The sequence below is a fragment of the Sander vitreus genome, chromosome 3 (genome assembly GCF_031162955.1).
Source record: "Sander vitreus isolate 19-12246 chromosome 3, sanVit1, whole genome shotgun sequence".
NCBI classification, from domain to species: domain Eukaryota; kingdom Metazoa; phylum Chordata; class Actinopteri; order Perciformes; family Percidae; genus Sander; species Sander vitreus.
This window is the reverse complement of record NC_135857.1, coordinates 14,584,061-14,611,088: the sequence shown is the minus strand read 5'-3', so window position 1 is coordinate 14,611,088 and position 27,028 is coordinate 14,584,061. Positions and strand designations below refer to the sequence as shown.

The following is a 27,028-nucleotide window of genomic DNA, read 5'->3' as shown; positions in this document are numbered from 1 at the left end:
AGCAAACAACAAGTATTTTACTGTGGCCATAACTAACCAGCTAACCATACTGACTGTCACCAGTAGCAAGCACAATGATGTGAGTTTGTTTTTGATTGCATTATTCACACGGCCTTGATTATTTGTTTTGTTTGCATTATTTTAGCTCATGCAAACAAACCTATGGAAACAGTTAAGAATAATTTGACATATTTAGGTAAGTGCTTTGCACAGCACATGAACCTATATTAAAGACGCGAAAGAAGTGCAATTTTAGATAACATTACATACGTATAGCTTCAATACTTTTAATCACACACTAAATGATAAAAGTGACATCATTGTTTGGAACTTCCTCACACACTCAAATTTGCATGCACAGTTTTGTTGACTTAGGACAAGCCCATTAATCCCACACAGTACAGGCTGTATGGCTGTTGGTTCTATGTTTGGTGTCCACTGCCTTTGAACCACCCCTAATAGCAACACTGCAGCTAGCTACACAGCTACCTGCAGCCAAAGATCACCATCTTATCTTCAAAAGACGCAGCCTGTAACTATAGCTCTCATGCCTTGGTCTTACCTTTGCAGCATATAATAGTGTATAGACTTAAAGGGCCCATATTATGCTCATTTTCAGGTTCATAATTGTATTTTACCTCTTTTCTTCTTCTTCTTCTGTACTGTCTTTGATTGCACTCGCACATGCTCAGTAGCTCAGATGTAGATCATGTCAGCTAGCTAGCTCCATAGACAGTAAAAGAAAGGCTGTTTCTCCACCTTCAGTCAGTTACAAGGCAGGATTAGCTGGGAGACTTCTAAATGAGGGCGCACATGTAAGTAGTTCTTTTGTAGATTATGGTGAACTTGTGTGTGTTGTAGCAGCGCTTTGCTATTGAGAACGAGGTAGCATGCTAGCGTTAGCACAAGCGTTAGCATGCTAACGCTACGAGCTAACGGTTGCGGTTAGCCACTTCGTTTCGGCTTGTGACGTCACAAGCTGTGCCGATTTTGAACAGCTCACCCGGAGACTGAAGGCAGGACACATTCAGAAACCGTATCTCACTCTAAACAGCATGGATGGATTTTTTTCAAAGTTTGTATGTGTGTGGAAGCACCAGAGACACAAAAGAACACCCCAAATCCCAGAAAAAGTGTTTTTTTCATAATATGGGCACTTTAAGACACCAGAAAATACAAACCTCTATGCCTGTCTATACATGGAGCACGCTGCCATTGGCCTTCAGAATCCCTCTGACTGTCTGGACTGCAGGGCGCTTACCTCGATTGTTCTTGAGACATTGAAGGACTGTTCTTCATGTCCACCAGTGTCTTAAAGATCTCATGTATGTTTGCGTTCCTGCAGCACCTCAGTGATAGAAGAACTTCCCATTTCAGTCAAGCAGCTGAGTTGCCCTGGCAACAAAATTATTAAAAAAAACTATCTCACATCAACTTCTCCCTTCTTTCATTTACTTAACTTCTTATCACTTCATTTTTACTACATATTTTCCTCTTGATTGCTATATGATCACAGTACTGTTGAAGCTGATTTTTATACTGAGCTACAAGTGAAGTTTTTCCATTATTGTACTCTGTGTAACTCATGTCTAAAGAGTGATTGCACTTTGTTGAATTTCCATACAAGAAAAGGAGCAGAGAAAGTGAAGGCTTTTGCCGCATTAAGGAATCACCTTGATCCTGCCAATGACACATCTGTATAATGTGCCTCATTGAATGTGTGTGGGTATCAACGCTTGTGTGCCTTCTGCAAATGTATTATGTGCTTGTGTGTTAATGTAAGTGAGTTTAACAGTTAACATAGTTTGTGTCTTGAGCATTGGCTTAATATGTGCATTTCCCCTGTGCCACACATGCCAGAAAAGGTATGCAACTGGATTTGTTTAGGCCCATTATACAACTGTTATGCTAGGACAAAATCTACTTCTATTTAGGATTGGGTTTGGGATTTGATAGTATTTCCTCAAATCTAAATCCAGTAAAATCCAATAAAAAGAGGGAGGACAAAAAAATGTTTGAGATTTGTTATCGTTTTTGCTTAGCCAATTTTTTGAAATGGCAACCCGAACCAAAAGGGAAGCTATAACCATAACCATAACTGATTTAGGACGGGATAATGTAATGGTGTTGTATGTATTTTTTTTTTTTTTACATTTTATGGAAAGTCAGTAATCATTTTCTATATATAAAAATAACCAGATCACATTGGATCAAAATCATATAAATCCAATTGAACCTTTTCATGGAAAAACACAGGTTTAAATAATAAAATGAATAATTGTGTGGCTGAATTCCATTTAGCTGCTTCAGTGTCAGAGTCCTGTTATTGTGCTTGCTGGCTCACTGTCACACTGTCATGGCTTACAGGGCCACTTGAATAGAGCGGAGCCATCATTAATGTTCCTACTTTGATAAATCAAAATGTCTGCTTCGAAAAGCCCTGCTCACTGATTTACCACATTGTCCCATAACGGCTTCATACAACCACAGATATCAGAGGGATATCTACCTTGGGATAAACAATATAGCCGTAGCAAAGTCTGTGTATGTTGTATGCACCCATTTTGTGTCCTCTCTGAATAATGCAGGACAAAACTGTGCATACATATGTGTGTGAGTGTGTATCTGGTAAATGTAACCTGACAGTATAAAATACCTAGAAGAGTGTGTCAGCATTTGGTAAAACAAGCGACGGTATCTGTGTGTCATTGTGGTCCACGAGTTTCTGGGTAAGGAGCTGCTGTGTATCTGATGTGATGTGCAGAGTATGCTCTGTGTCACAGCAAAACAGCTGTTCCTGCATAGAGCCGTTGGGCACCTGTGTGTGTGTGTGTGTGTGTGTGTGTGTGTGTGTGTGTGTGTGTGAGAGAGAGAGAGAGAGAGAGAGAATGTGTTGTACTATGTGTGTGTGTGTGTATATATATATATATATATATATATATATATATATATATATATATATATATATATATATGTATATGTGCAAGGGGCAGACTGCCTTGTATCACTGTCACTCACAGAGACAGAGAAAGACACTGATGTTGTTTCACACTGACACTTATTTGACTCCACTGTCCTTAACTCTTCTGCTCCAGGCAGATATATGCGTTCTTGTGTGTCATACAATCACATCACATTAAACCATGGCACCCAAACTCTGGCCTAAAGCCCATTCCTCTCCTCCACAATCGTTTTTTTAGCTCCCACACTCCATTCTTCCTGTTTCTTAACTTTCTCTCCCTTCCATAACCCTTCAGCACTTGGGATACCTCTTTAAAGTTAAAGGGTTCACCAGTCGACACAAGTGGCTTTTACACCTATTTGTTGTGTGTCCAATCACATTGTTAGTGTGTGTGTGTTTGTGTGTGTGTGTGTGTGTGTGTGTGTGTGTGTGTGTGTGTGTGTGTGTGTGAACCTTTATCGAACCTGAGTCCAGTATTGACTCAAGTCAAATTTGAATCCTTCCGAGGTGTATTTTGTCTAAAATCCTTTAGGTCCTTTAGGTATAAACTTGAAAAAAATCCAATCAAAGAACTGAAATTAAAGCTTTCCAAATAAATTACATATTTGCTGTTTAGATAAATGACTACTTAAATGTTTTGGTCATTGCACTTTGCTAATAAGAAACCCGAGTAATTTACCAACTTGGATTCTGATCCAAAATAAAGGCAGCTTTTGAAAACAAATCCTTGTGTGTGTGCAGTGTATATTTGGTCCACACAGTTGCTGTGTTTAAGCACACACTTGATAATAGCCTAGAATTGATAGTTGCGATATTGCTGCCACGTTATTGCCATGTTTCTAGCCTCGTAGCAGCACAACACTGTAACTCTCAGCAGAGGTGTGTGGGTCCCAGTCTTGTAGTTTGCTTTAGCTGTGATATAAATGTGTAATTATGTTTTTATGGTACTACTAATGTCATGAAAGTGGAGCCAAAATAAATTCTGATCTATTATAAAAGAGATGATTATAAGTAATAATGACTTTGGGCTAAATAGAGGGTTAATCGTCTGCCCTCTAAGTCAACCTCCCGGCATTTATTATGAACTGAGTCACACGGAGAGTTTGATGTTTACCTGGAGTGAGCAGGGCTGTACAGAATTATTCTTTATTTTCTGCTCTAGTTCTGTTACAAAAATACTGTCTCTGATGTTGTTATGATCTGAATTCATGGGGTTAGGCCATGGCTCGCACACACACAAACATACAAATGCATGCGCACACACACAGTCAGCAGTCATGTTCTGCCAGCACTCCTTGTAATCCCACAGACAAATTACGTCTTCTCCTCCTTTCTCGTCCTCCACCTCCCTCACTCACTCTACTTTCTCCTTCCAGCTGCAATTGGATTTGGATAAAGATGGCTTTTCCTTTTCTTCTCTATTCTTCACTGCTTTGGCTAAAGAGGGATTTGCCCGGGGAGATTACACAGACACACATATAGTACGTGCACGCTCGCAGACTGCAGCGCGGAGACATTGCATTTGAGAAAAAACATCTTCACTAACAAACAGTCCCCCCCCCACCCACCCACCCACCCACCACCCCTCACTTCCCCCTGCCTGCACTAATGCGACGCACTCTATAGCCAGAGGTCAACAACCTCTCTTGCCTTCACTGTCTTTCACTGCTTTGCTTCTTCTTCTCTCCCACACACTCGGTCTCTACGATTATTGAACTCTTTTGCTTTTCCTTCCACTCTGTCCTCTTTGCCCTTCCTTCTCATCCCCAACCCCCCACCTCTCCTCATTATTGTCCTCAGTGCTCTTGTTCAGGTCAGATGAGTTGGCCTTAACACAGTGTGATGTTAACTCGGAGCACCCCACAGAGTACTGCTTTCTCAGAGAGCAAGGGTTGACCTCCTGCCACTCTACTGTGAGCAACTAAACTTGTGTAATGGACAGTGTGTATTTGTGCTCTATCTGTGTATGTGTGTCTGTAGTGTCTTTTGTTTTTGTCATGAAGCAATATGATGAAGGAGATTCCATCAGAATGATAGTAACAGATAACTCAGCCATTTTGCATAATATTAGGCTATTACAACACACTGAAAAAGGAAATACACCCCAGGGACACCTGTGTGTGTGTGTGTGTGTGTGTGTGTGTGTGTGTGTGTGTGTGTGTGTGTGTGTGTGTGTGTGTGTTGGAGTAGAGGGGGGTCATTGGTGGTGTGACTGAATAATTGAAGGGTGGAGTCAGCAGATGGTCTTTAACCCTGAACCCCAGACAACAATCAATATTTAAGCAGAGAAGGGATGATACACATCATGTGTGTGCACGTACACACGCGCGCGCACACACACACACACACACACACACACACACACACACACACACACACACACACACACACACACACACACACACACACACACACAGACACATGTTTACATTATATAAACTCAGTTACACATTCTTATGAGAGACAGTACATCGCTGTCAGTGTGGATGATATATGGAGTGTGTTTTTCTGCACACCGAGGGAATTCGTACTGTGTATGCAGTGTGGTAGCAGGAGTTTAGAGAAAAAACTGTGTGTTTGTGTGGTGTACAGTATGTGTGTTTTTGCAAGTAACTTTTGTTAGGTTGTCATGCATTTTTACATGCTTGTGGCCAGCATGCAAACATGTATAAGAACTGTTTTGTGCAGGGAACTTTTTCTATGCAAATATGTCATGATAATATATGTGCGTGTGAAGTATGTGCACAGAAGGGAACACACACCATGTGTTTTGAAATGTACAGACAGTTGGTAAGAACCACAGTGTCTTCCATTTCTCCCCTCTTTCTCTGTCTTCTTCCCTGGGCCACCAGTAGTGGTAATGGGGAGGGACCTGTCAGCTCACTTAATGCAGCTAATGTTTGCCTGCGCCTGGGGACATGAGCACAGAGACACACACAGTCCTGACACACACAGCGCTCCACTCTCTCTCTCTGTCACCACTCTGTCACATTCCCTCTCTTCTACCCCCCCACACACACACACACCTCGCTCTCCCATTCTCCTTCCTTCCCTGCATCTCTCATTCTCTCCCAGCTTCTTCTCCCACACTGCACTGCACCCAGTGTTTTAATATTTTTCAGCTTTGTTTTATCTAGCAGCTTGAAGCTTTTTAGGCCATCAACTTAATCATCTTCGCCTTCCATATTACTTACGTGCTCTTGTTATTCCAAGTGACCACTCCACCAGCAGTGAAATGACCTTTTTAAAATGAAACAGACTTATTTTACATTTAAGAATAAGAATTGAATAATACAGAATAATACATCGTTCTGTATTGTTTTTATCGTCAACGATGCCATAAAAATACAAAAAACAAACGTTTGTACAAAGTATTTTGTAAAGAAAATAAAGGAGGATGTTAAATGTGGGACTGACTCAAAATAAACTACAGTGGCCATGTTCATCATAATGAAGAAACAAGTCACCCTGTGCGATGGTGTGACTCATTTATGTGTTTTTAATAGCTGGTAGATGGAGGTAGGTCTCTGGCACAGAGGAATAAGGATGAAATCATTGCTGGTTTCAGCTTTTTTTCATTTGAATTGTTGATGTCAAGAAAAATATCTAATTTAAGGCCAATTAAAAACTAAATAAAAAAAAAAAGAAATCTAGTAGAATTCACTCTAGGTAGAGTCAATTCTGCACCCTGTCCCTTTTCTTCGCTATAGTTAAACCAAAACACATAAAAAAGTCTCGGTATTTTGAATTCAACACTTTGCTTTATTCTTGTAAATACCGCTATGGTATGCCCATGTGACCAAACATAAAAAAATACAAGCCAGTGGAGAGCACAGGAAACAGCTACAAGGACAGGCAGGGAAGCTTAATAAAAACAAATGGCTTATAGAAACAAAAAATACTTATGCTTTCTTTTTCCCTTTTCCCTCCTCTCTCGCTGCTGCCACCCTCCATCTATTCCTCCTCTACGCTCTGTCGCTCTGATGAATATCACCCAAGCAAATCAGAGATGCAAAGGAATCTCTCATTTCTCACCCCTCTTTCCCCTCTCCTTATCTCTTTCTTTCTCTCCACCCCCCTGTTTCTTTGACTCCCTTGTCTCTCTCTCTCTCCCTCGTCTCTCTCTCTCTCTCTCTCTCTCTCTCTCAACCTCTACCCGATTTCCTTATCTACCTTCCCTTCCTCCCCCTTGAGTATGTGGATCTCATTCTCTCTCATTATGATGATTTGAGGCTTAGCTTCAGTTGCTGGCCCATTAAAACCAAGCAGCAGCAGTAAGCCTTGGCTTTTCTTACACTGCAGGCAGACAGCTAGGCAGCCTCATGAGATGGCTTCTACTCTGCATACTGAATTATAAACTGAAAATCAGAAATGGTCCATGTCTGCGCTGTTCTTGTATCCAAACATTATATGTTAAAAATCTCTCATGCACACACACACTAGACATGCTGAATGACCTTGGCATGTGCCACCTTTAGTCAAAGTGCCATATCTCAGTGCCAGCCATTGATGAGACCTCCCAGTCTTTAGGGAGGGATGTTGAGCACTGTACAGGGATTGGACAGTGGGAGGAAAGGGAAGGCTTTCTGTGTAAGATTTGGGGGCATGGTCGGGCAGGGGCCAGGAGATTGCCAAGGCTCTTTCACGCTATCCAACTCTGTTCTACATGGCTAGATCCATATGTATCTGTACCCAGAGAGTTCATCCACTGGTGTGTTTGGACCATCAATAACAGGAGACATCACCAGCCACCCCCACAATTGCAAAACACAATTTTAATTAATTGAATGTGATTAAGATAATAATGCAAGAAAGGAAAGAGCCAATGTCCACACCATATTGTGAGTGTATTTGCATAATTATGCTATGTCTTGCATTGAGAAGCTCAGTAAAATAGATGCTTGTTGTGCTGATATGGCTGAATTTCAAGACGTGAGAGCTCCTCAAGTTGTCTCCAGTGACATTAGCGGGGCCGTCGATACTGTAGGTGTGAGTTGAGGGTCATCCAGGGTCATAAATGTTTCTGTGCTCCTAGACCAATGTTGTTTCATATGTTCTCAATGTTGCTCTGATTGTTTCCTTTAACATTAATTTGTCACAGCTCCTTTATTTGTCTTGCTTACATGCAAGTATAGCAAATACTACCTCACTTTACAGTACAGTACAGTAAGCCATTTCATTTACATGACTTTTTGGTAATTCCAAAGCTATGGTAATTGTTTGTAAAAAGGTAGGTTCAACTTCTGTCAGTCATGACAAAGATGAGAGAGCTACAGTACATTGATTGTGACAAATCAGTTACACTCAGTAACCTCCAAACACAATGAAAAAAAGCTGTGGGTGTGGAGTTAGAAAGAAGTGAGCTTACCATACCTCTGTAGCCCGCTCCTCATCTCTGCTTGAGGATATCGGCTCAAAGCTACATTAGCCACTGCTAGCATAACACACCAGAACCTCTTACTGAACTGTCAGTGGTCGAATTACATTGTGGGTATGAAGATGCCAGGTTTTGACAAGGTAGAAGAATGCATGGAATAAAATAAGAAATAATAATAATAATCTCTGGTTCTGCTGCATCCATTTTGATCCTTTTTTTTACCTGTCCATCGTGTGTCTGACAATGTAATACGAGTCTAATGCTAATCTGTGAAATAATCTTTTGATAACTTTAATTTATTTCACAGCTGCACTTACTATCTGTATCAAGACTACTTGCTATAGTGTAACTAAGGCCAGTGCTAAACTGTGTGTTGGCTGCAGCTATCTGTAATGGTAAATGGATTGTAGGACCATAAATAAATTTCACAGTATCAAAGCCCAGCAAGGAGAAAGAAACATGGTGTTTATTGAACTGTTTGGGTTATTGTACTGTTGTCCTGTTAAGCATGCTTATCTCCAAGAATCACACATCACCATGCCATGGGAGGCTGGATCAGCTGACAAGACCACAAACACGCCTGACTAGCCACTCTCTGTGTGTGTGTGTGTGTGTGTGTGTGTGTGTGTGTGTGTGCGCACCTACATGTATTTGCAAGGTGTCTTTGCGCTTGACTGCTTGTGTAACTTTACATATGCTGAGGCGGTATGTTTGTGTGACAAAGAGACAGAATTATTCCCAGACAAGAGATGGTGACAGAGGAAGAGAGCAAAAAAACGGATACATGAAAGCATGAAATGGCACCTTAGCTGGACTCCGCGTCAGTTTCCTCATCATCCTCTCATCCTCATCAACCCCCTCTTAGTTCCTCGTTGCTTTCCTTAATTTTCTCTCACTTTGTGTCTCCTCTTTCCGTTTCTTTTTTATGTCCCCTCCCCCTTGCTCTGGCAGTGACATTGGGCTAAAGTGGGACAGAGTGTAGGGGGGCAGTGAGGCAGAAGAGACAGAGAGACAGCCAGGCAGGGAAAGCTGCTGCTGCTGCTGTGGTGCCCCCCCACTCCAAGCACATACCTCGGGCACTCCTAGCCCCTCAGGCCTCCCGCAACGTCTGGGGGACCCGCTTTTAGCATGTCACCACTACTCCACTCCAATTTGAAACATCTGTCTCTGCAGCTCTTTTGCTTCCCATCATCCCTCATTTCGTTCTTCTGCTTTAACTCCTCCTCCTTTTCCTCGGCTTCATCCTCTTTTGGGTCTCTGTTGCCAAGATGCCCAGCAACAGCGGTAAGGGTGCATCATCACGGTGGCGCAGGCAAACGAGGGGAGCCAGGGAAGGAATGCGTAGGAGAATTGCAGGCCTAAACCCCCCCCCCCCCCCTCCCTCCTTCCCTCGCTCCTCACATCCGCCTGCCATGCAAGGTGAACTCAGCCGCACATAGGCCTTGCTCCCCGGTGACCCCCCCTGCTCCCTGAGATTCAGTATGTGTCACTGTGGTGCTGCTTACATGCTGTGGAACTGTAGTACTCCCACTGAGGACAACATGGCTTTACAAAGGGCAAGGCTTTATTGATTTGTGTGAGAGTTTATCACATGTGTGCCGGCACTCTCCCTGTCTCTCTCTCTCCCATGCACACAAGCAACTGCATTGTATGTGTGCAGATACCTGCATTAACACATTAACTTGCCAGAGGTAAATGGTGGAATCAAGTTCAACAGCTTAACAGCTTTCAGATAATCGGGTTTTTCCCTGTTTGCCTTGTCTTCCTTTTTTACATAATGGATGACAATTACACAAAACCAACTGTTCACACACCGTTGTTTTTGTTTTCCACAGCAGAAATAAGGTCACGCTTTAGTAGACTTAACTCTGTGTGTGTGTGTGTGTGTGTGTGTGTGTGTGTGTGTGTGTGTGTGTGTGTGGTATTGTGGTGTGTTTGTAATGTATTAGATATGTCCCGTTAGCCTTCTCATGACTGGCGAGCATGTCTCTATCTATTATCTATGAGGCTAAATAATTAAAAGCAAAAGCAACACAATGCACTGTACGTGTTTGTGTATGTGTCATTGTGCATTGTGTGTGCACTCTGACAGACAGAGCATCAATTTAACAGGAAAGAAAAACATGCAAACAATCTGAGGACAACCGTTATTGTGGCTGCTCTTTTATATTTTTATTTAAAATTTTGGACATCCATCACTGCCTACATATTGCAGCTTAAATATTTACGGCCGTTCCAATTAAGGTTGCTTAAGTGTGGTAGATGCCTTTGACAGTTACGGAGGGAAAGTCAGAGATGAAGACCCTATGAGTGGGCTGACGATAAAAAACAGACAGATTATGAGATTTCTCCTTCTTTCTATTTCTTTTGGTTTGGATGAGTGCATTTTTCCATTTCCTTTATTTGTTTTTCGTCTTCCTCTCTCTTTTTTTTTTCTCTCTCTCTCTTAAGCATGAGTTGCTCAGAGAGGGTGAGGGGTGTGTGGGTGTACGGGGTGTCACCTTCTAACAACAGATATAGAACGAGAAACCAAGAGACAGCAGCAGGGAGAGAGACAGAGGTAGAGAACAGAGAAACCAAGGAAACAGATAGATATCGAGATAGGGAAAGACAAAGAAAACAGGAGACGTGTTGGTGTTGGGGAGGGTGGCAGCTGGCATTTGACGGTGAAGCATGCCTTTTTAATGAGTGCATTAGTCCTTTGCATACCTATCCTCAGATCACTGCATCATATTGAACCTGGTAAACAGACGGAACAAGACAGGAGAGGTGGATGAGAAGGTCAAGGGTTGGGGCTGAAAAACCAAAACACTTGTAGAGAGATAAGAATAGATGGAGTGTGTATCTGTGTTTCCTCTTCAATTATTCTGCCTCTGGTAACCGCGTGTGTCCTGCGCTCATAGAGAGAGAGAAAGAAACGGAGACTGTGTGAAACTCTCCTTTATTAACCTCCTGTTATTTTGACATAACCTCTTCCCTGTCCTTAAGCAAGCTTTTGTCTCTGGTTGAGTCAAAGAAAGTGGCAGTAATATAACATCCTTGTGGCACTTTCTGCCTGTCTTGTTCTCAGTAGTACTATTATAGACTACTTTGAATGTGAATAGAGAGGAGATAGGACCAAGCGACATTCATTTCATTCTAGAGGGAGAAAGAGAGAGAGAGAGAGGCTCAGATAGGGAGAGAGCCTATTGTCACTAGGTGTAGATTTCCCTTTGTCAAACACATGTCAATTCTTCAGACCCAACAGAGGAGAGGAGAATAGGAAAATTATAGCAGCAGAGAAAAGAATGAGGGGAGAGAGGGCGGGTTGGAAGGCGGGAGAGGAACAGAGGAGGAGGGGAGTGGTATTGATTTGACACTCGGGGAATCACACCACAGCTCTGTTCATTTTCATTCATCTGCCCTTGTAATGGGGGTGTTAATATGACAGGTAGGGGGAGAGGGCAGGAGGGGGATTTAGGAGGATGAGAACATTTTATTAGAATCCAATCTTTATTATCCTTCACCCCTGCCCACCTTTCAGCCCCTACACACACTGACATGCATGTATGCACTGGTGCACATGCACGTGTGCACTTACTGAATGTGTACACACTCATGCTTCTAGATGCGAGTGAAGGTGGGGTGAGGGTGTTAATTACATGTTGGGCTTGAATGGACTCACAGTTATACAAGTCATGTTTATGTATATATATATATATATATATATATATATATATATATATATATATATATATATATATATATATATATATATAGAGAGAGAGAGAGAGAGAGAGAGAGAGAGAGTGTGTGAGTGCGTGCGTGCGTGCATGCGTGAGTGCGTGCGTCAGAGAGAGAGAGACGCAAGGAAGGTGGTTACAGTACAAGCAGCTCAAATGAAATAGCTTTTAGTTGGCCTTCCCAGTGCTTCCTTGAATCAGCCATAATGGGCCCTTGGTAATTATCAAATAAATTAGCCAGGGTAAGGAGTGGAGGAGGAGGAATCAGGACTCCTTACATTCTTTCTTACTCTGAAAAACATTATCTTTACCTGTTAACTATTAAAAAGAACAAATGCTTTATATCATTTTTATATATTATATTATATTTTTTGCATACAAGCCCTTTTGGTGTGATCACATGCTGTTATCCAAATCAGCATTGATTTTATGTGTGTTCTGAATGTTTTATGATGTAAATTGTGCTCATCAGCTGAAGCAGAGTGGATGAATTTAGAACGAGCAAGCCTGCATGAAGCAGTTAAAACAAACCACTGATTTTCACTCCTCATATCCTCAGGCTCATATAAGCTATTATCTTTGGACAGAATACACAGATTAAAATAGTTTTAACTGCATTAGCTTAATTATTAGTATTTCAGTTGACAGTTGTAGTAAGGAATTGGTCACTCTGGTAAGACAGTTCAGTATAGTCAACACAAGAAAACATCAGCATTTGTAGAAATCAAAGAAGTGAGAGGTTGTAAAAGAATTATTATTTTATCCAGGACATGCAATATTTTTCCATGAAGGGGCTAAGGGGAAAGAAAAAATAGCAAAAACACAATAACATTTCTAAAAACAAATCAATAAAACATACAACATTCCACAAAATCTGTGTACTGTACATACCATGTGTACGTACACGTCTTTCTCATCACTGTTTTTGGCTGGATGTCTATGATGCCACTCTCAGATAGGTAGAGGAACGCCACAATACAATAGATGTAGTTTATCTTTTACTGGAACCTCACATGCAATCATCTTGATGCATCAAAATATGCAAGACCAACTGTCCACCACAGAAGCAATGTTTGTTCATGGTTTACCCAGGATAGTTAATACTTGCCACATCAGGACTAGAAACGTGACACTAACCTGGCCCAACATGGTGTCACAATACATCCACCTTATTTAACAATTTGTGAGATGCTCTGTTATTGAATGTCTCTTGCAGGGAGTTGACTGACTGCTTGTAGTCTGCGCTGTAGCACTGGGCCATATGCCACATTACTATTGTATTACTCTGCCACAGTATCCACTGTACAGTAGCTAACATTACCACTACATCAGACACACACACACACACACACACACACACACACACACACACACACACACACACACACACACACACACAAGGTAACCGTATTGAGACCTGCATGATGAGAGTTTTCCTATTTTGGGCTGCAGCAGCAGAACTGTCCGTGGTGCTACCTCCGCCAGTATTCCTGAACATTTGGAAATGTAGCTGTCCATAGGGCTGATCTGCTGTAGACCTTAAACATATCTCCTGTTTGCACCACTTCTCATGAGCATGGGTGTATGTACTTCTGTGAATTTTTCATAATGGCAAATGTTCTACCTTGTTACGAACTCCTCAGCTGTACACACAGCGCTGTCTTGCTGACTGGGCTGTGCATAAATAAATGATAAATTGTTTAATTCTATTGATGTGCAATAACTCTAATGGTAACCTCAACCCCTAATCCATCATTTAAGCATCCTTAGACATCCTTCAACTTTATTCCATTGTTGCACAAATATTGTTTGTACTGGTTCATTGCTCGCTGGGAACCGGTAGATGCATCTCCTCAGTAAATCATGGGCCTTTTGCACCCAGGTGCAGGCTCACTGTTTGCATGCTCATTGACTTTGAAAGACATTTAATTCTGTGTGTGTGTACTTGGAGATCATAGACTTATGAGTTGGTGGTGTGTGTAGCCTTGTTCTTCAGTAGATTTCAGTGGCCTTTTTGAATAAAGGGCAGCAAAAAAAAACCAATGCATTCTCAATGGGTCTTTCATCCAAGCACAGTCGACTAGCAGTGATTTCACTGAGGTCTCACCCTTTTTTGCTCTATTTCTCTCAGCACAGTGATACTGAGTTGTCTGTTACAAAGGTGCTTTTGATTATTAACATTAAAACTGTCGGAAATGACATAATAACTTGTTGCACTTTATCTCCGCAGCTTACATAGAGTTTTAAGACGCTGGCAAACAGGCATATGCACCCACTCCATCATTCACTGTATCTATGATTCTAAAACATTCTGAAACGCACACTTACACGCCATAAATGCACATGTAGGTCCACTGCAGAGTGTGTGTGTGTGTGTGTGTATGTGTACGTGTGTGTGTGTGTGTGTGTGTGTGAGACAGAGCTAGTAAAATTAGCAATGTAATGATAGGGGATAGATGGAGACAGTGACAGGAAAGGAAAAGAAGCAAAGCAGAAATGAAAAATTGAATCGAGAGGAGGAGAATAAATAAGGAATGTATAGGTGTACTCCACTGTCTGCTCATTGGTGTGGCATCCTGTAGTGAGGATGCTCTGCACAAAAACACACACACCCTCACAATTTGTTGAGTTTTCTCTGCAAATGTGTATTTTGAGACATTGGGAGTAAGAATGTGTAAATTATGAGCCAGATTGTAAGTGTACTGTATGTGTGAGTGTTTGCGTATATTTGTGTGCATGCATTTGTAAGAAGTCCATTTGTACAACTACTGCTCTGCATTGTACCCAGCCTGTGGTCCATTTAGCCTTAAAACCTAAAAGGCAAACCATGACAATAATGGTTGTGACAGTCTTCAGCATGTGTTTTTGTTAAAAAGCTCAGAGTGAAAAATAAAGTGACATGATGCACGGAGAGATGTATTGAGCTCCTCTGTGGCCTGTAGCCCAGGCCTTTGAACCAATTACAGATTCATTCAGCAGTTTCTCTCCTCTGTTCTGATCCCCATCGCCATCATTTAAATGGCTGATTCCGTTTTTACCTCTAATGAAGGGTATTCTGTCACACACAAAGCACACACTCAAAGCACACATGAAACGCACACTTGCACATGTCGCTGTGTGCCACCGCAGCGCCCCCTACCCAGCTGTTGTCACGTGAGTGCCCGGGCCCTAGCAACAGCGAGCGAGAGAGCGAACAAAAACGAGAGATCCTGGCGAGAGCAGGGGAGAGAGGAATGGGTACAGAGAGGGAGAGAGAAAGAGCTGGGAGGGGGGAGCCGTAGAGCATTAATAAGTGATGAATCCAACAGTGTGAATTGCTGCTAGTTAGCATTGCTGCAGCGCCTCCTTCATTTGCATGGCAGCACCAAGAACAAACCCCCTTACTTACGCCATTTCCACTCCTGCTCTGTTTCTGTCCTATATCACTTTCTTTCTCGCTTTCGCTCGCTGTTTTATCTATTTCTGTCTCTTTCTTTTCTCTGTGGTCTAGCCAGCATCTCAAAATATGTTTATCTTTTCTTAGTTACTTTCTTTATCTTTCTTTCCTGTCTGATCTGATCCTCTTCTCCTCCCAACCTCCCCGGTGGCTGCAGCATTCCCACTGCAGCCACCATTAACATTATCATTTTCTCTTCTCATTGTTTTGCTCTTTAGGATCTCTTATGTTGCTACTCTTTCCCCCCTGTTCGACGATATTGTGTGGAAGATGACAGCCATATACTATAATGGGATAAATTTAGCTGCGCCATTCCTGCATCCCTTCGTCTTCTGCCTCCATCTTTTTTTTACCTCCTCCTCCATCTCACCTGAGAAAGAAGAGGGGGTGTCCTCTCTCTGGGAGGAAATGTGGGGAAGACAAGTGATGCTCCAGGGCTCCCTAATCCTTTTTTCGTTGTATCCGTCTCTCTTTACCTTCCTGTCTCTCTGTCTCAATATTTGAATGTATGTGTCTGTTTGTGGAATTTCTGGCACACACACACACACACACACACACACACACACACACACACACACACACACACACACACACACACACACACACACACACACACACACACACACAGATCCAGCAGCAGCTTCGCTCTGCACTTGGCTTGACTTCCTGCCTCAGGCTGATCAGCTGAACTGATTCCATTACTTACAGACCCCCCTGAAAGAGAAGAAAGAGGAGCACAGACTATAAGGAAAAAAGGCAGAGATAGAAAGCGGTAGAGGGCAGAGGGGAGACTGGAGGAAGAGAGGCCGGGAATAGTGAATAGATGTCAAGCAGCACAAAAAGGGGAGGAAAGGCTTGGAAAATAAGGAGAAAGTGAGGGGATTTTGGCCTCCCTTGGGTGTGGGATAGACCTAAAAAAAAATCTCATCCTGCCTCCCACAGCAAAAAAAAAAGAAGCAGATACATACATACACACACTCAACAACAACAACAAATTCCTGGAGGCGTAGGCAGACTAGACGAGAATTGATCTTCTTTCCCACAAGGAGAGGCTTGCAAGGGGAGAAAGAGAGAGACAGAGAAAGACGTAGAGGAATTGTTTTTACCCATGTGTGGCACTCAGGCCTGCAGGCCCCTCATCCCTCTCACTCTCACTCCCTCCTCTGTCACTCCCAACGGCATGTTTCTCTTTATCTCCCTATCTCTCCCTCCATCAATCTCCATCTGCCATCCTCCTCCCTGTAGGGTCAGCCTCTTCCTCTCCTCCACTGCCTCCCTCCATCGCTGCCTGCACCCTCGCTACTGTTTTAGGTGTGTCACATCTCCACAGACAGCAGGAGAGCAGGCAGTGACTAGAAATTAGATATCAGGTAGAAAGGCTAGTGGTGAAAAAAGGAGAGAGGAAGTGAAGAGTAGTAGGCTGATCTCAGAGCAGTCAAGGCTGAAATAATTAATTGATCAGAAAATTACTCAACAACATCCCTGATAATTAATTAATTAATCTTTTGACCATTTAAACTGGCTGTTTTTGCTTGGTCTTCACTCCCTTTATTTACATGCTATATTTACATGCTTATTTACATTCATTGTCACTGCATGCTACAACTGGACATGCCTTATGTTGTTATTTTCAAGGTAACTACTAATATATATGCATCATTTGGCATTTTTTTGCAATTTAAAGTATGTTTGTTGGCAAATAGGTGTATATGAATGGATAGATGGAAATCATGTTGATGGGACATTCAATGCTTTAGTACTGCCAAAAAAGTAATGATGGTGTAAAAAGCTTAATCTTCAGTGCAGTACTACACTTCCCATCATGCTTTGTATAATGCAAAACAAGACATTTGAAAATTTCACCTTAGATACTGTGATGACGATTTTCTGACATTTTATGGACTAAACAATTAATTGAATATTCAGAAGAAATTAAAAATAGGGAGGAATGGAAGAATAAGTTTCCTTTAAAACCAGCACTGACAAGCTCCTTCTCATTAATGTCCCCTGCACCACTCTCTTTTCTGTCCATTCTTAACCATCTCTGAATTTCTTACTCTACCCCTGATCTCTCCCTTCTTCACCCCCCTTCTGGTCCGTCTTTGTCTCCCTGGGCATGTTGTGACAGGGTGTAGCAGTGTGTTGTACAGGGTTCTACTCACCAAGTGCATATTATCCTGTAAGGCTTAATACCCAGGTTGGAACAAAAGGGCAGGCTTGAAAATTACAGCTTACGTCGCTTAGCACTCAGCACAACAGTCTGACTCACATGAAAACGTGTGTGTGAACTTTCACATACAGTATGCATGCAGATGCACAGGCTGACAGTTGCAAGTGTGTGTATATATTCAGAAATCTGACATCCCAGTTACACACACACACACACACACACACACACACACACACACACACACACACACAGACACACACACACACACACACACATACATACATATATTGTAACACTTGTTATAGACTTAAAGCTTTAGTGCGTAACTTTTTGATATTAATGAACGTCTGTTACATTCTAGCCATTGCCAAATGAGTTACTACAAAGACTATCATCTCCACACAACTCTCTCTGTATTTCTCAGCATGGCTTCGTTTAGAACAGGGTGGCATCCGGTGGCTTTCCCCGCGCAGAAACTTGTGAAGATAATTACCTCTTCTGAAGAGTCCATCATGTTTTTTTAATCCTCGGTGTCCTCCTTGGCTACTAGCAACTACGTGGAGGAGGGTTGGGGGTGCGTGCGTGATCACGTAAGGCTGTATCATGTGGACGCACCGACAGTTTTGTTGTCATTATTTATATTTCTCATGGGGGCGACAGAAACTACGCACTATAGCTTTAAATAAAATAATTGTAGAACTAGATGTTCTTTTTGAAAATATCAATCGGACAGATCTGACATTAAAAGTTGGGGACTCCTAAAGCTCTAAAGCTTTGTATGGCCTGAAATTATTAGTCAATTAATCAATTAGTTGATTGGCAAAACATGAATCTACAACTATTTCATTATAACTTATTATAACTATTATTTCTAATTGTTAAAGTCAAATTAATCTAAATTACACTCAATTTTACTGTTTTATATCATACTAAATTTAATATCTTTGGGTTTTGGGCTATTGGTTGAACAAAGATTTGATTGTCATTTTCACGATTTCTTGGCTTTTAATTGATTTACTGTATAGAATAATATAAAAAATATTCAACAGATTATTTGATAATGAGTTAAATGAACAAGGAATGTAAAGCCCTACTGTAATTTAGAATAATGCACATTTTGTTTAGTCAGTCAAAACTTGGCAGCTTTGTTACAAGAAGTAAAGTCTTCCGTCTTCTTCACATCTCAGTCTTGTTAGAGTAATTGTGCGTGCGTGCATGTGTGTGTGTGTGTGTGTGTGTGTGTGTGTGTGTGTGTGGGTGTGGGTGTGGGTGTGGCAGGGAGCCAGGCCAGTCCTCTCTGTTTTAATAAATCTCTTTTGGATGGAGTTGTGCAACTATAAAATGTATCGATTGATGTTGCTCACATTGTATCTCTCTCTCACACACACACACACACACACACACACACACACACACACACACACACACACACACACACTAGTTTGGTTATTGATACTTACACATTCATATGTAGACATGTTCATTGATACTCACACACGCGGGAAATCATCTATTGACATTTTTACATGTATACATGCAGAAACACATACAGAGGCACACGCTCATATGAAACAATAAACATACATTTTGTTAGTATTTACAATCACTAATTTCAGAACCTTGACGTCATTTTTCAAAACTCTACACAATACTCACAACCAACGATCAAAATACACATTTTTCAAAACCCTAACACTTTTCTCAATTACTTGGATACAATACACATAAACCAAAGATCATTTGTTCATTTAACAAAGATCACCTGTTCAATATGACACAACTTAACATCAAAGTACTACTATTTCATAAAAAGCAATTCACACATTACATTTCAAATGATTGTCTATTCATTTCATTACAATGATCCAACTATCAATCGATACAACTACTCAAAATGATAAGTAACTGTTGCATTACTCTTAATGCATTATTGTATGGAAACAGACAAACAATATTCCATGTTTAGATCATGAAAGTTTCAAGATAACGAGATTCATTTTCACCAATTAGTGTGGAGCATGAACCAATTAGACTACATTATCTATGGATGTAATATTTCATCATCATTCTTTACTGTAATGTACTACTGTTTATCAGACACTGTTTCTATGGTCCCATGTACCACCTTTGAGACTATTTACAGTATTGACAGTACTGCACTGTATGCATGCAGGCCCTTGGAATTGCTTGTCCAATTCTGCCAGCTCGTTACTGATGATTGAGATATATACGTTATGTATATACTGTATATATACATATACATATATACTCGTACCACATTGTTCGCCATGCCCGAAGGTTTTTTCCAAGATGTTTGGCTAATTGCAATGTAGATGAGAACCTGCGGCCAAATCCACAAGACAGAGTTGATGAATATGTAGAAGTACAGTAATCACTTCTTTGTTTTGCTTTTTACAGTACAAGCAAGTTGAGGAACACTGCATTTGATGTTTTACAGTACTGTCAACGTGGCAACGTAGTTACCAAGTTACCATTTTCACTCATACAGTAGAAGTTGCTAAATGCCAATCAAAGCATTAGTATATGAGCAGTGGCTTGGCTTGTAGACTTACAAGACAGAGTACTAGTTTTAAAGGAATACGTCAACATTTGGGAAATACGCTTATTTGTCTTTTCTATTTTGCAAAGTGATTGTAAAAAACTGTAATCTAAACATAGGAATAAGGACAGGAAAATCAGATTATGAACTACTGGTGTTGACCTAAAAATTATCATTTAAAACAAAACCAACCAAAACTGATGCTTAAGTCATGAAGTTTTCACACTACAGCTGCCTTTTTTTTTATCAACAATTAAACACATCTAACAGCTAGCACCCTAAGTGTTTTCAGAATAAATTTGTTGTGACTGGTAGGTGCTGATCTCTTGCTTGGAAGTGTGTGTGTGTGTGTGTGTGTGTGTGTGTGTGTGTGTGTGTGTGTGTGTGTGTGTGTGTGTGTGCTGCATGTATTTCCAGTATTCAACTATTCAATGCACCTGTGTTTTACTTAAGTCCTCTCTTGTCAACATTGCAGAGAGACATTGAAACATCATGTATAGCAACCAACAGCCAGAATGTCCACAAACACACACACACACACACCCACACACACACACACACACACACACTTCAATAACACAAAACCAAACAATCTACTACAAACTGTGAAGTGCACACCGTCTAAAATAACCCTTTGGGAGAACAGAATACAAAAAGATTCAGGGAAGCGGAAAGAATCAAACATCAAAATACACTCTCCTCGTCTCTTCTCCTTCCATCTCTCCTCTCTTCTTCTTCTTCTTCTTCTTCTTCTTCTTCTTCTTCTTCTTCTCTCTCACATACACCATGCTGTCTCTATTGACATGTAGATAAATCAGAGGCAGACCAAGTAGTCACTGATGTGAAAGAAAATGACACTAATCTGCTGTTACCATAACACACAGGGACACATCAATTATTAACACCTACAATAACTCCCCTTTCTCTTCTCTTTCTCTTGTTCCACATCCTTTCTCTATTGTGTATATCTCACTAGATGGATGAGACAGAGTGTGTTAAAACCTCCCATGTGTTCACCTAAGTGCTGTGGTTGGGCCTTTTAAAGACGTATGTATATACGATGTATATTCTAGTCCTTGCTTTATTCTTCTGAAATCAGTGATTTCTCTGAAAAATGTGCTCAAGGTTTGTCAAGAGGGTCTTATGATGAAGGGATGGCATCTCTCACATACTTCAAAAGCAGCACACATCCTACACGACCTTTCCCTCACCCAGCAGCAGCAGTTTTTCTTTACTTGCATACTTACTTTTACTTGCTTTTTTCAGCAGTTGCAAACATATGGAAATGAAAAAGAATAAATACAGTAAATACACAGGATCTAGAGGTTTAGGTTTAAATGTGTCTTACAACATTCAGAAAAGTGAATACACCTTGAAAAGACTTGCAAGCCTCTGCTATTTGTGTAGAGTTGTGCATTGTGAAACACAAGTTTTATTTACATCCATATTAGGTCCATATTACGTAGTAGTGTGGACAAGGCATTGTATGGGATGGGGTTTATTTTTTCTTTACTTGTAAAGCCAAACTATGTGACTTTTGATAAACAGTGGCCACAAGCCACACTCGTTTCTTGTTTTACTTTTGTGAAACAAATAGTCAGTGAACTGATGAAGTATTATCAGTTACACAGCAAAATCTATCTAAAGTTTGCGAAGATAGATTTAGATTAAATACATCTGCATAGACACAAGAGAAGTCAATTTTAGTTATATAGCCATATACAAATGACAAATTTGCCTCAAGGGGCTTTACAATCTGTACAGCATATGACACCCTATGTCCTTAAACCTTTGCAATGCTTTACATACAAATGATATGCCTTTGTTATAATTTGTTACTCAAATATGTTGACTCACTTTTCATTCTCCCCTTTCCTACCTGTTCCTTCTCTGCTGTCCTCCGCAGGAAACCGTTTCTTCCTGACCTTATCTGGCGCTCTGTATATCTCAGAAGTGCAGAAGGAAGATGCTCTGTCCACCTACCGCTGCATCACAAAGCACAAATACAGTGGAGAGACTCGCCAGAGCAATGGAGCCAGGCTCTCAGTTATGGGTAGGCAACGTAGTTACCAAGTTACCATTTTCACTCATACAGTAGAAGTTGCTAAATGCCAATGAAAGCATTAGTATATGAGCAGTGGCTTGGCTTGTAGACTTACAAGACAGAGTACTAGTTTTAAAGGAATAGGTCAACATTTTGGGAAATACGCTTATTTGATTATTTGCTGGGAGTTAACTGAGAAGTTCGATAAATCTCTGTATAGTAAATATCAAGCTGGAGCCAAGGGACAGTTAGCTTTGCTTAGCAGAAAGACAGGAAATGGCCAGCCTGGGAACAAAATCCACCTACCATACTACTACTACTACTACTAATACTTATTAGCACATTGTATCTTGTGTAATTCATACTAAAAACAAGTGTAAAAACAACAAGTTGTAGTGTTACGGGCAGTTATGTGTCAAACAACCATTTCTTTGCCAGGCCCAGTCATTTCCTTGGCTCTCTTTGTCACTGTGAAGTTGCCAGACAACCACCAAAGACGAAGGAAGTTTCTACACATGGCCAAGAAATAGTACAGCACATAACTCAGAGTCAGGATAGCTGTTTGCCCTGTTTCTAGTCTTTGTGCTAAGCTAAGCTACGCTAACGATCCGCTAGTGGAAGCTTCGTATTTACCGTGCAGACATGAGAGAGTGGTATCAATCTTCTCATCTTACTGTCAGCAAGAAAGCAAATAAGCGTATTTCACAAAATGTCAAATGTTTCTTTAAGGATCTAAAAATTACTGAGTACTGATGATTCCAAATGAATTAATCATTTCTGTGACGTGCTTCACCTGCAGACCCTACGGAGTCCACCCCGTCAGTGCTGGACAGTTTCCAGTCTGGTGAGGTGCAGGAGGGGCAGAGTGTGGAGCTGCCCTGCATCGCATCCGGATACCCAAACCCCACCATACGATGGCTAAAAGATGGTCGGCCATTACCTGCAGACTCCCGCTGGACACGGCGCATCACTGGCCTCACCATTTCCGACTTGAGGCTTGAGGACAGTGGCAACTACATCTGTGAGGTCACCAACAGCTTTGGCTCCAAAGAGGTGACAGGTCACCTCAACGTCATAGGTGGGTATAGGACTGAAGAGAGTGCAGTAGAATAATAATATACCAATATTCAGCACACAACAAAGCATCAGTGATCACTGATCTACCTCCCCTGACCTCCATTGTTCTACACTGACAACTACAGTTGCAGAAAAAGAGAAGATGGACAGAAGTAATGAATGTGATGTCAGGTCATGAACAGGCACGATGGAGACATAATTTAAGCTCTGTTGGCTTTGCCCTGGCCCCATACCTCCTACACGCCCCCCTCCAACCCACCCTCGTCTGGGCCAAGCGTGAGTTTGATCTCTAAGGACGGCTCGTTCCCCCGCTGTGCTCTCAAACCTCAGCGAGGCGTCGCTACGGTGACAGAGCAGAACAGCGGTCGTGCGGGCCTGTCGCTCTGTTTACCGAGGACGAGAGAGAGGAAGGCAAAGACAGAGAGAATTTCATATTGTTGTGTGTATGAATGAATGAGATGTGAAGAGGTGACGCTGGTAGAGAAGATGGCACACTTGTGGAGAGAATAAGGGGGAGGAGGTAAAGAGAGGAGATGCAGTTCAGAAAATGGTGACGTTAGTGGACATGGAGCAGACTGGCCACAGGGCACATCACGGCACAACCCACAAACCTCCAATGACAGGGCATAGAAGGTGGTACACATACACACACATTTGGACACACGCTTACAGTATAGTACATCCACTTATTGCCCGTGAAGAAAGTCTTACACATGCACTGTCACTCACTCACACACACATGCTCACACAGATTTAGCAGCCTCCAGCACTTAACACCAGCTGCTTTATTGCTCACTGACATTTTTTTTCCTTTCCAACTTTGTCTCGATTTTCTTCGCTGCTTAACACACACAAACACACACACACACACACACACACAACCTTGACGCACAAACAAATACACAATCATACCAAAATATGAAATATGATTTTTATTTCCTGGCTTGACTCAATTCAAATTGCTTTCGTTCAGCAATGCAAGTGATACCACCAAGTACTGTAACCTTCAATGTTGAGGTCGTTGTGAATGAGAATGTATAACTGAAATTTCAAAAAGAACCTTCTTCTCCTTTTTTAAAAACTCTGCTCTGCCTGTTCCTGCCTCTATTCTAGAGCCACTGCGGGTCACCTTGTCTCCCAAGAACCTGAAGACAGGGATCAGCAGCACAGTCATCCTATCCTGTGCCGTCCAGGGTTCCCCTCACTTTACGGTGTCCTGGTACCGTAACACAGAATCTGTCCTGCCAGATCAACACTTTTCCATCCAGGGGGCTCACAATGAGACATTGTTCATTTCCGCTGCACAAAAGAGACACTCTGGAGCTTACCAGTGCTTTGCCACTCGCAAGGGCCAGACCGCCCAGGACTTCTCCATCATACTGCTAGAAGGTGAGAACAGAAAGGGATTACATGTTACATGTTTGTTGTGTACAATCATGAATGTATTTGTAATCAGAACTTACCGCCATATGTGTTTGCAATTATATCTGTAATTCAATAAAATATTGTGGAGAATATGTTAACGAGGCAAGTTAGAACTGATTGATTTCCATTAATTTACTGAGTAATAACAGTTTATTTACAATTCATTTGACTTTTATCATTCACATTGAGTACATGCACATATGCACACATACGTATCTTCATATGCTCATGTTAATTCTAGCACACAGACAGATTGGCTATATGATGTTACACTTGATGAAGCTCCATTGTTGTTACTGATGTGAAGCGTTACTTTTCCATTTGGTGCCTTACGGTAAAAAAGATTGTTCATATGCTTCCACTTTGCAGAGTATAGGGATTTTGTCTCTTGTCATTTTTTCCACCATAATGCTTATTTGAATCCATGTGAAATGCACTGTTACCTAAAATCATACCTCACATCTCTTGTTGTATCAGATGGTACACCCCGTATCGTCGCCTCCTTCAGCGAGAGGGTGGTGGTCCCGGGTGAGCCGTTTTCCCTGATGTGCACCGCCAAAGGAGCGCCTCCTCCCACCATCACCTGGACTCTGGACGACGAGCCTGTGGCCCGGGACCTGTCGCGTGTCAGAGCCAGCCAGTACACGCTCTCTGATGGCAGCACTGTGAGCCACGTCAACGTCAGCAGCCCGCAGATTCGTGATGGAGGAGTGTATCGGTGCGCCGCACGAAACTCGGCCGGTAGTGCCGAGTACCAAGCGCGCATAAACGTAAGAGGTGCCTGTCTACTTTTCAATATCAGTCATACAGAGGCTTCTCATAGCCTGACCCCTACCCCTACCCTGACCCATATCCTATACTGTACCCTTCTATATCTCTATCTCTACCTCTATCTCTGTATGTGTGTTTTACTTTCTCATGTACTGTATATATATTAGTTTTTCTCTTTTTTTATTTCCTTTTTTTTTTGTTCTCTCAGTCAAGCTTTACACTTACATGTTAATCATCTGCAGCAGTCAGTGTTTTGTTCCTCCAGCCGCACATATAGTCTATGTTGTCTGTCTCATTGTGTCTTTCTTTCTTGCAGTCTGCCCCCTCAAGCTTACTGTTCTGTTGTCTTGCTCATCAGCCTACATCAGCTGTAGTCGGTACACACACACACACACACACACACACACACACACACACACACACACACACACACACACACACACAGACATGTTTGCAGGCAGACACAATATTAAAATAGAGAGATTTTAGCTTAACATATGAAGAGAAAGAGTGGCTAAAGAAGAGGAAGTGTGATTATAAGAATGTGAGACAAATGGATGAAGAAACTCTAAAGTTTGTGCATGCGTTCACACAGGCACATGTGAACTCTAAAGTTTCTTCATCCCCTCATTCCCTCTTCTAAAGTATAAAAGAGAAAGAAACAGAGACTCAGGCTAGAGACTGAGGGAAGAAAGAGAATAGATGACATGAGAGAAGAGGATTGAAGAGGGGAGGAGTGCCAGTGTCTGGTGGGGGAGTGATGGTGATCTCTGGTGACAGGACTGGTGATGTCACTGTCGTTGTGAACGACAATGATGAGGAGTGACACCGATGGACAGGGCTGTATTGTTGTCTCCATGTCTCTCTCTCTCTCTCTCTCTCTCTCTCTCTCTCTCTCTCTCTCTCTCTCTCTCCTTTGGTGAGATTTGTAGTTGTGACATGCGAGTCTGCTCTAAGGAGACATGCCAGAATGATCATTAGAGTGAGCTCCATTGCCAGAGAGCTTCAGCCCCACATGCAACAAATACAGTATACAACCAATACACACATACATGGACACACACACACACGGCATAACCACATATGAAAAAGCAGTAACACACTAGTATGCTTACCCACTCACTGAAATCTGATACACTCAACTTAACCCATTCAGTCAGAAGCCAACAGCAAAGATACGGTGCCACACAGGCATAGGTCATCACACATGCACATGTATACTATGTGTGTGTGTGTGTGTGTGTGTGTGTCGCCGTGTGTCTGCGACGGTGCTACTGAATAATACATCTTTCACTCGTCAGAGCTGTGACTTCAAAGCTCAGCACATACTGAGAAAGAAAGAGAGAAGGGGTAGGAGGGCTGGATGGAGAGACAAAAACAAAGATACAAGAATGGTGAGAAGGTCACAGAAGAAGTGACAGATGATTGAGTGATGGCTCCCAGTGTTTTCCAGTAATGCTAAACCCATTTTGTGTCCGTCTGTT

The 27,028-nt window shown here is 41.7% G+C and overlaps 1 protein-coding gene across 2 annotated transcripts in view; it reads left to right on the top strand.

Moving 5' to 3' along the window:
- The window catches only part of dscaml1 (Down syndrome cell adhesion molecule like 1), a 101,696-nt gene that overhangs the window by 38,327 nt on the left and 36,341 nt on the right, over positions 1-27,028 (top strand). The window contains exons 4-7 of one of the 2 annotated variants that reach the window (XM_078246177.1): positions 22,134-22,280; positions 23,071-23,349; positions 24,462-24,737; positions 25,251-25,550. In XM_078246177.1, coding sequence (XP_078102303.1) covers positions 22,134-22,280; positions 23,071-23,349; positions 24,462-24,737; positions 25,251-25,550 — 1,002 coding nt within the window. The remainder of the gene's footprint in view (positions 1-22,133; positions 22,281-23,070; positions 23,350-24,461; positions 24,738-25,250; positions 25,551-27,028) is intronic. The other variant, XM_078246178.1, reaches the window with a different exon arrangement.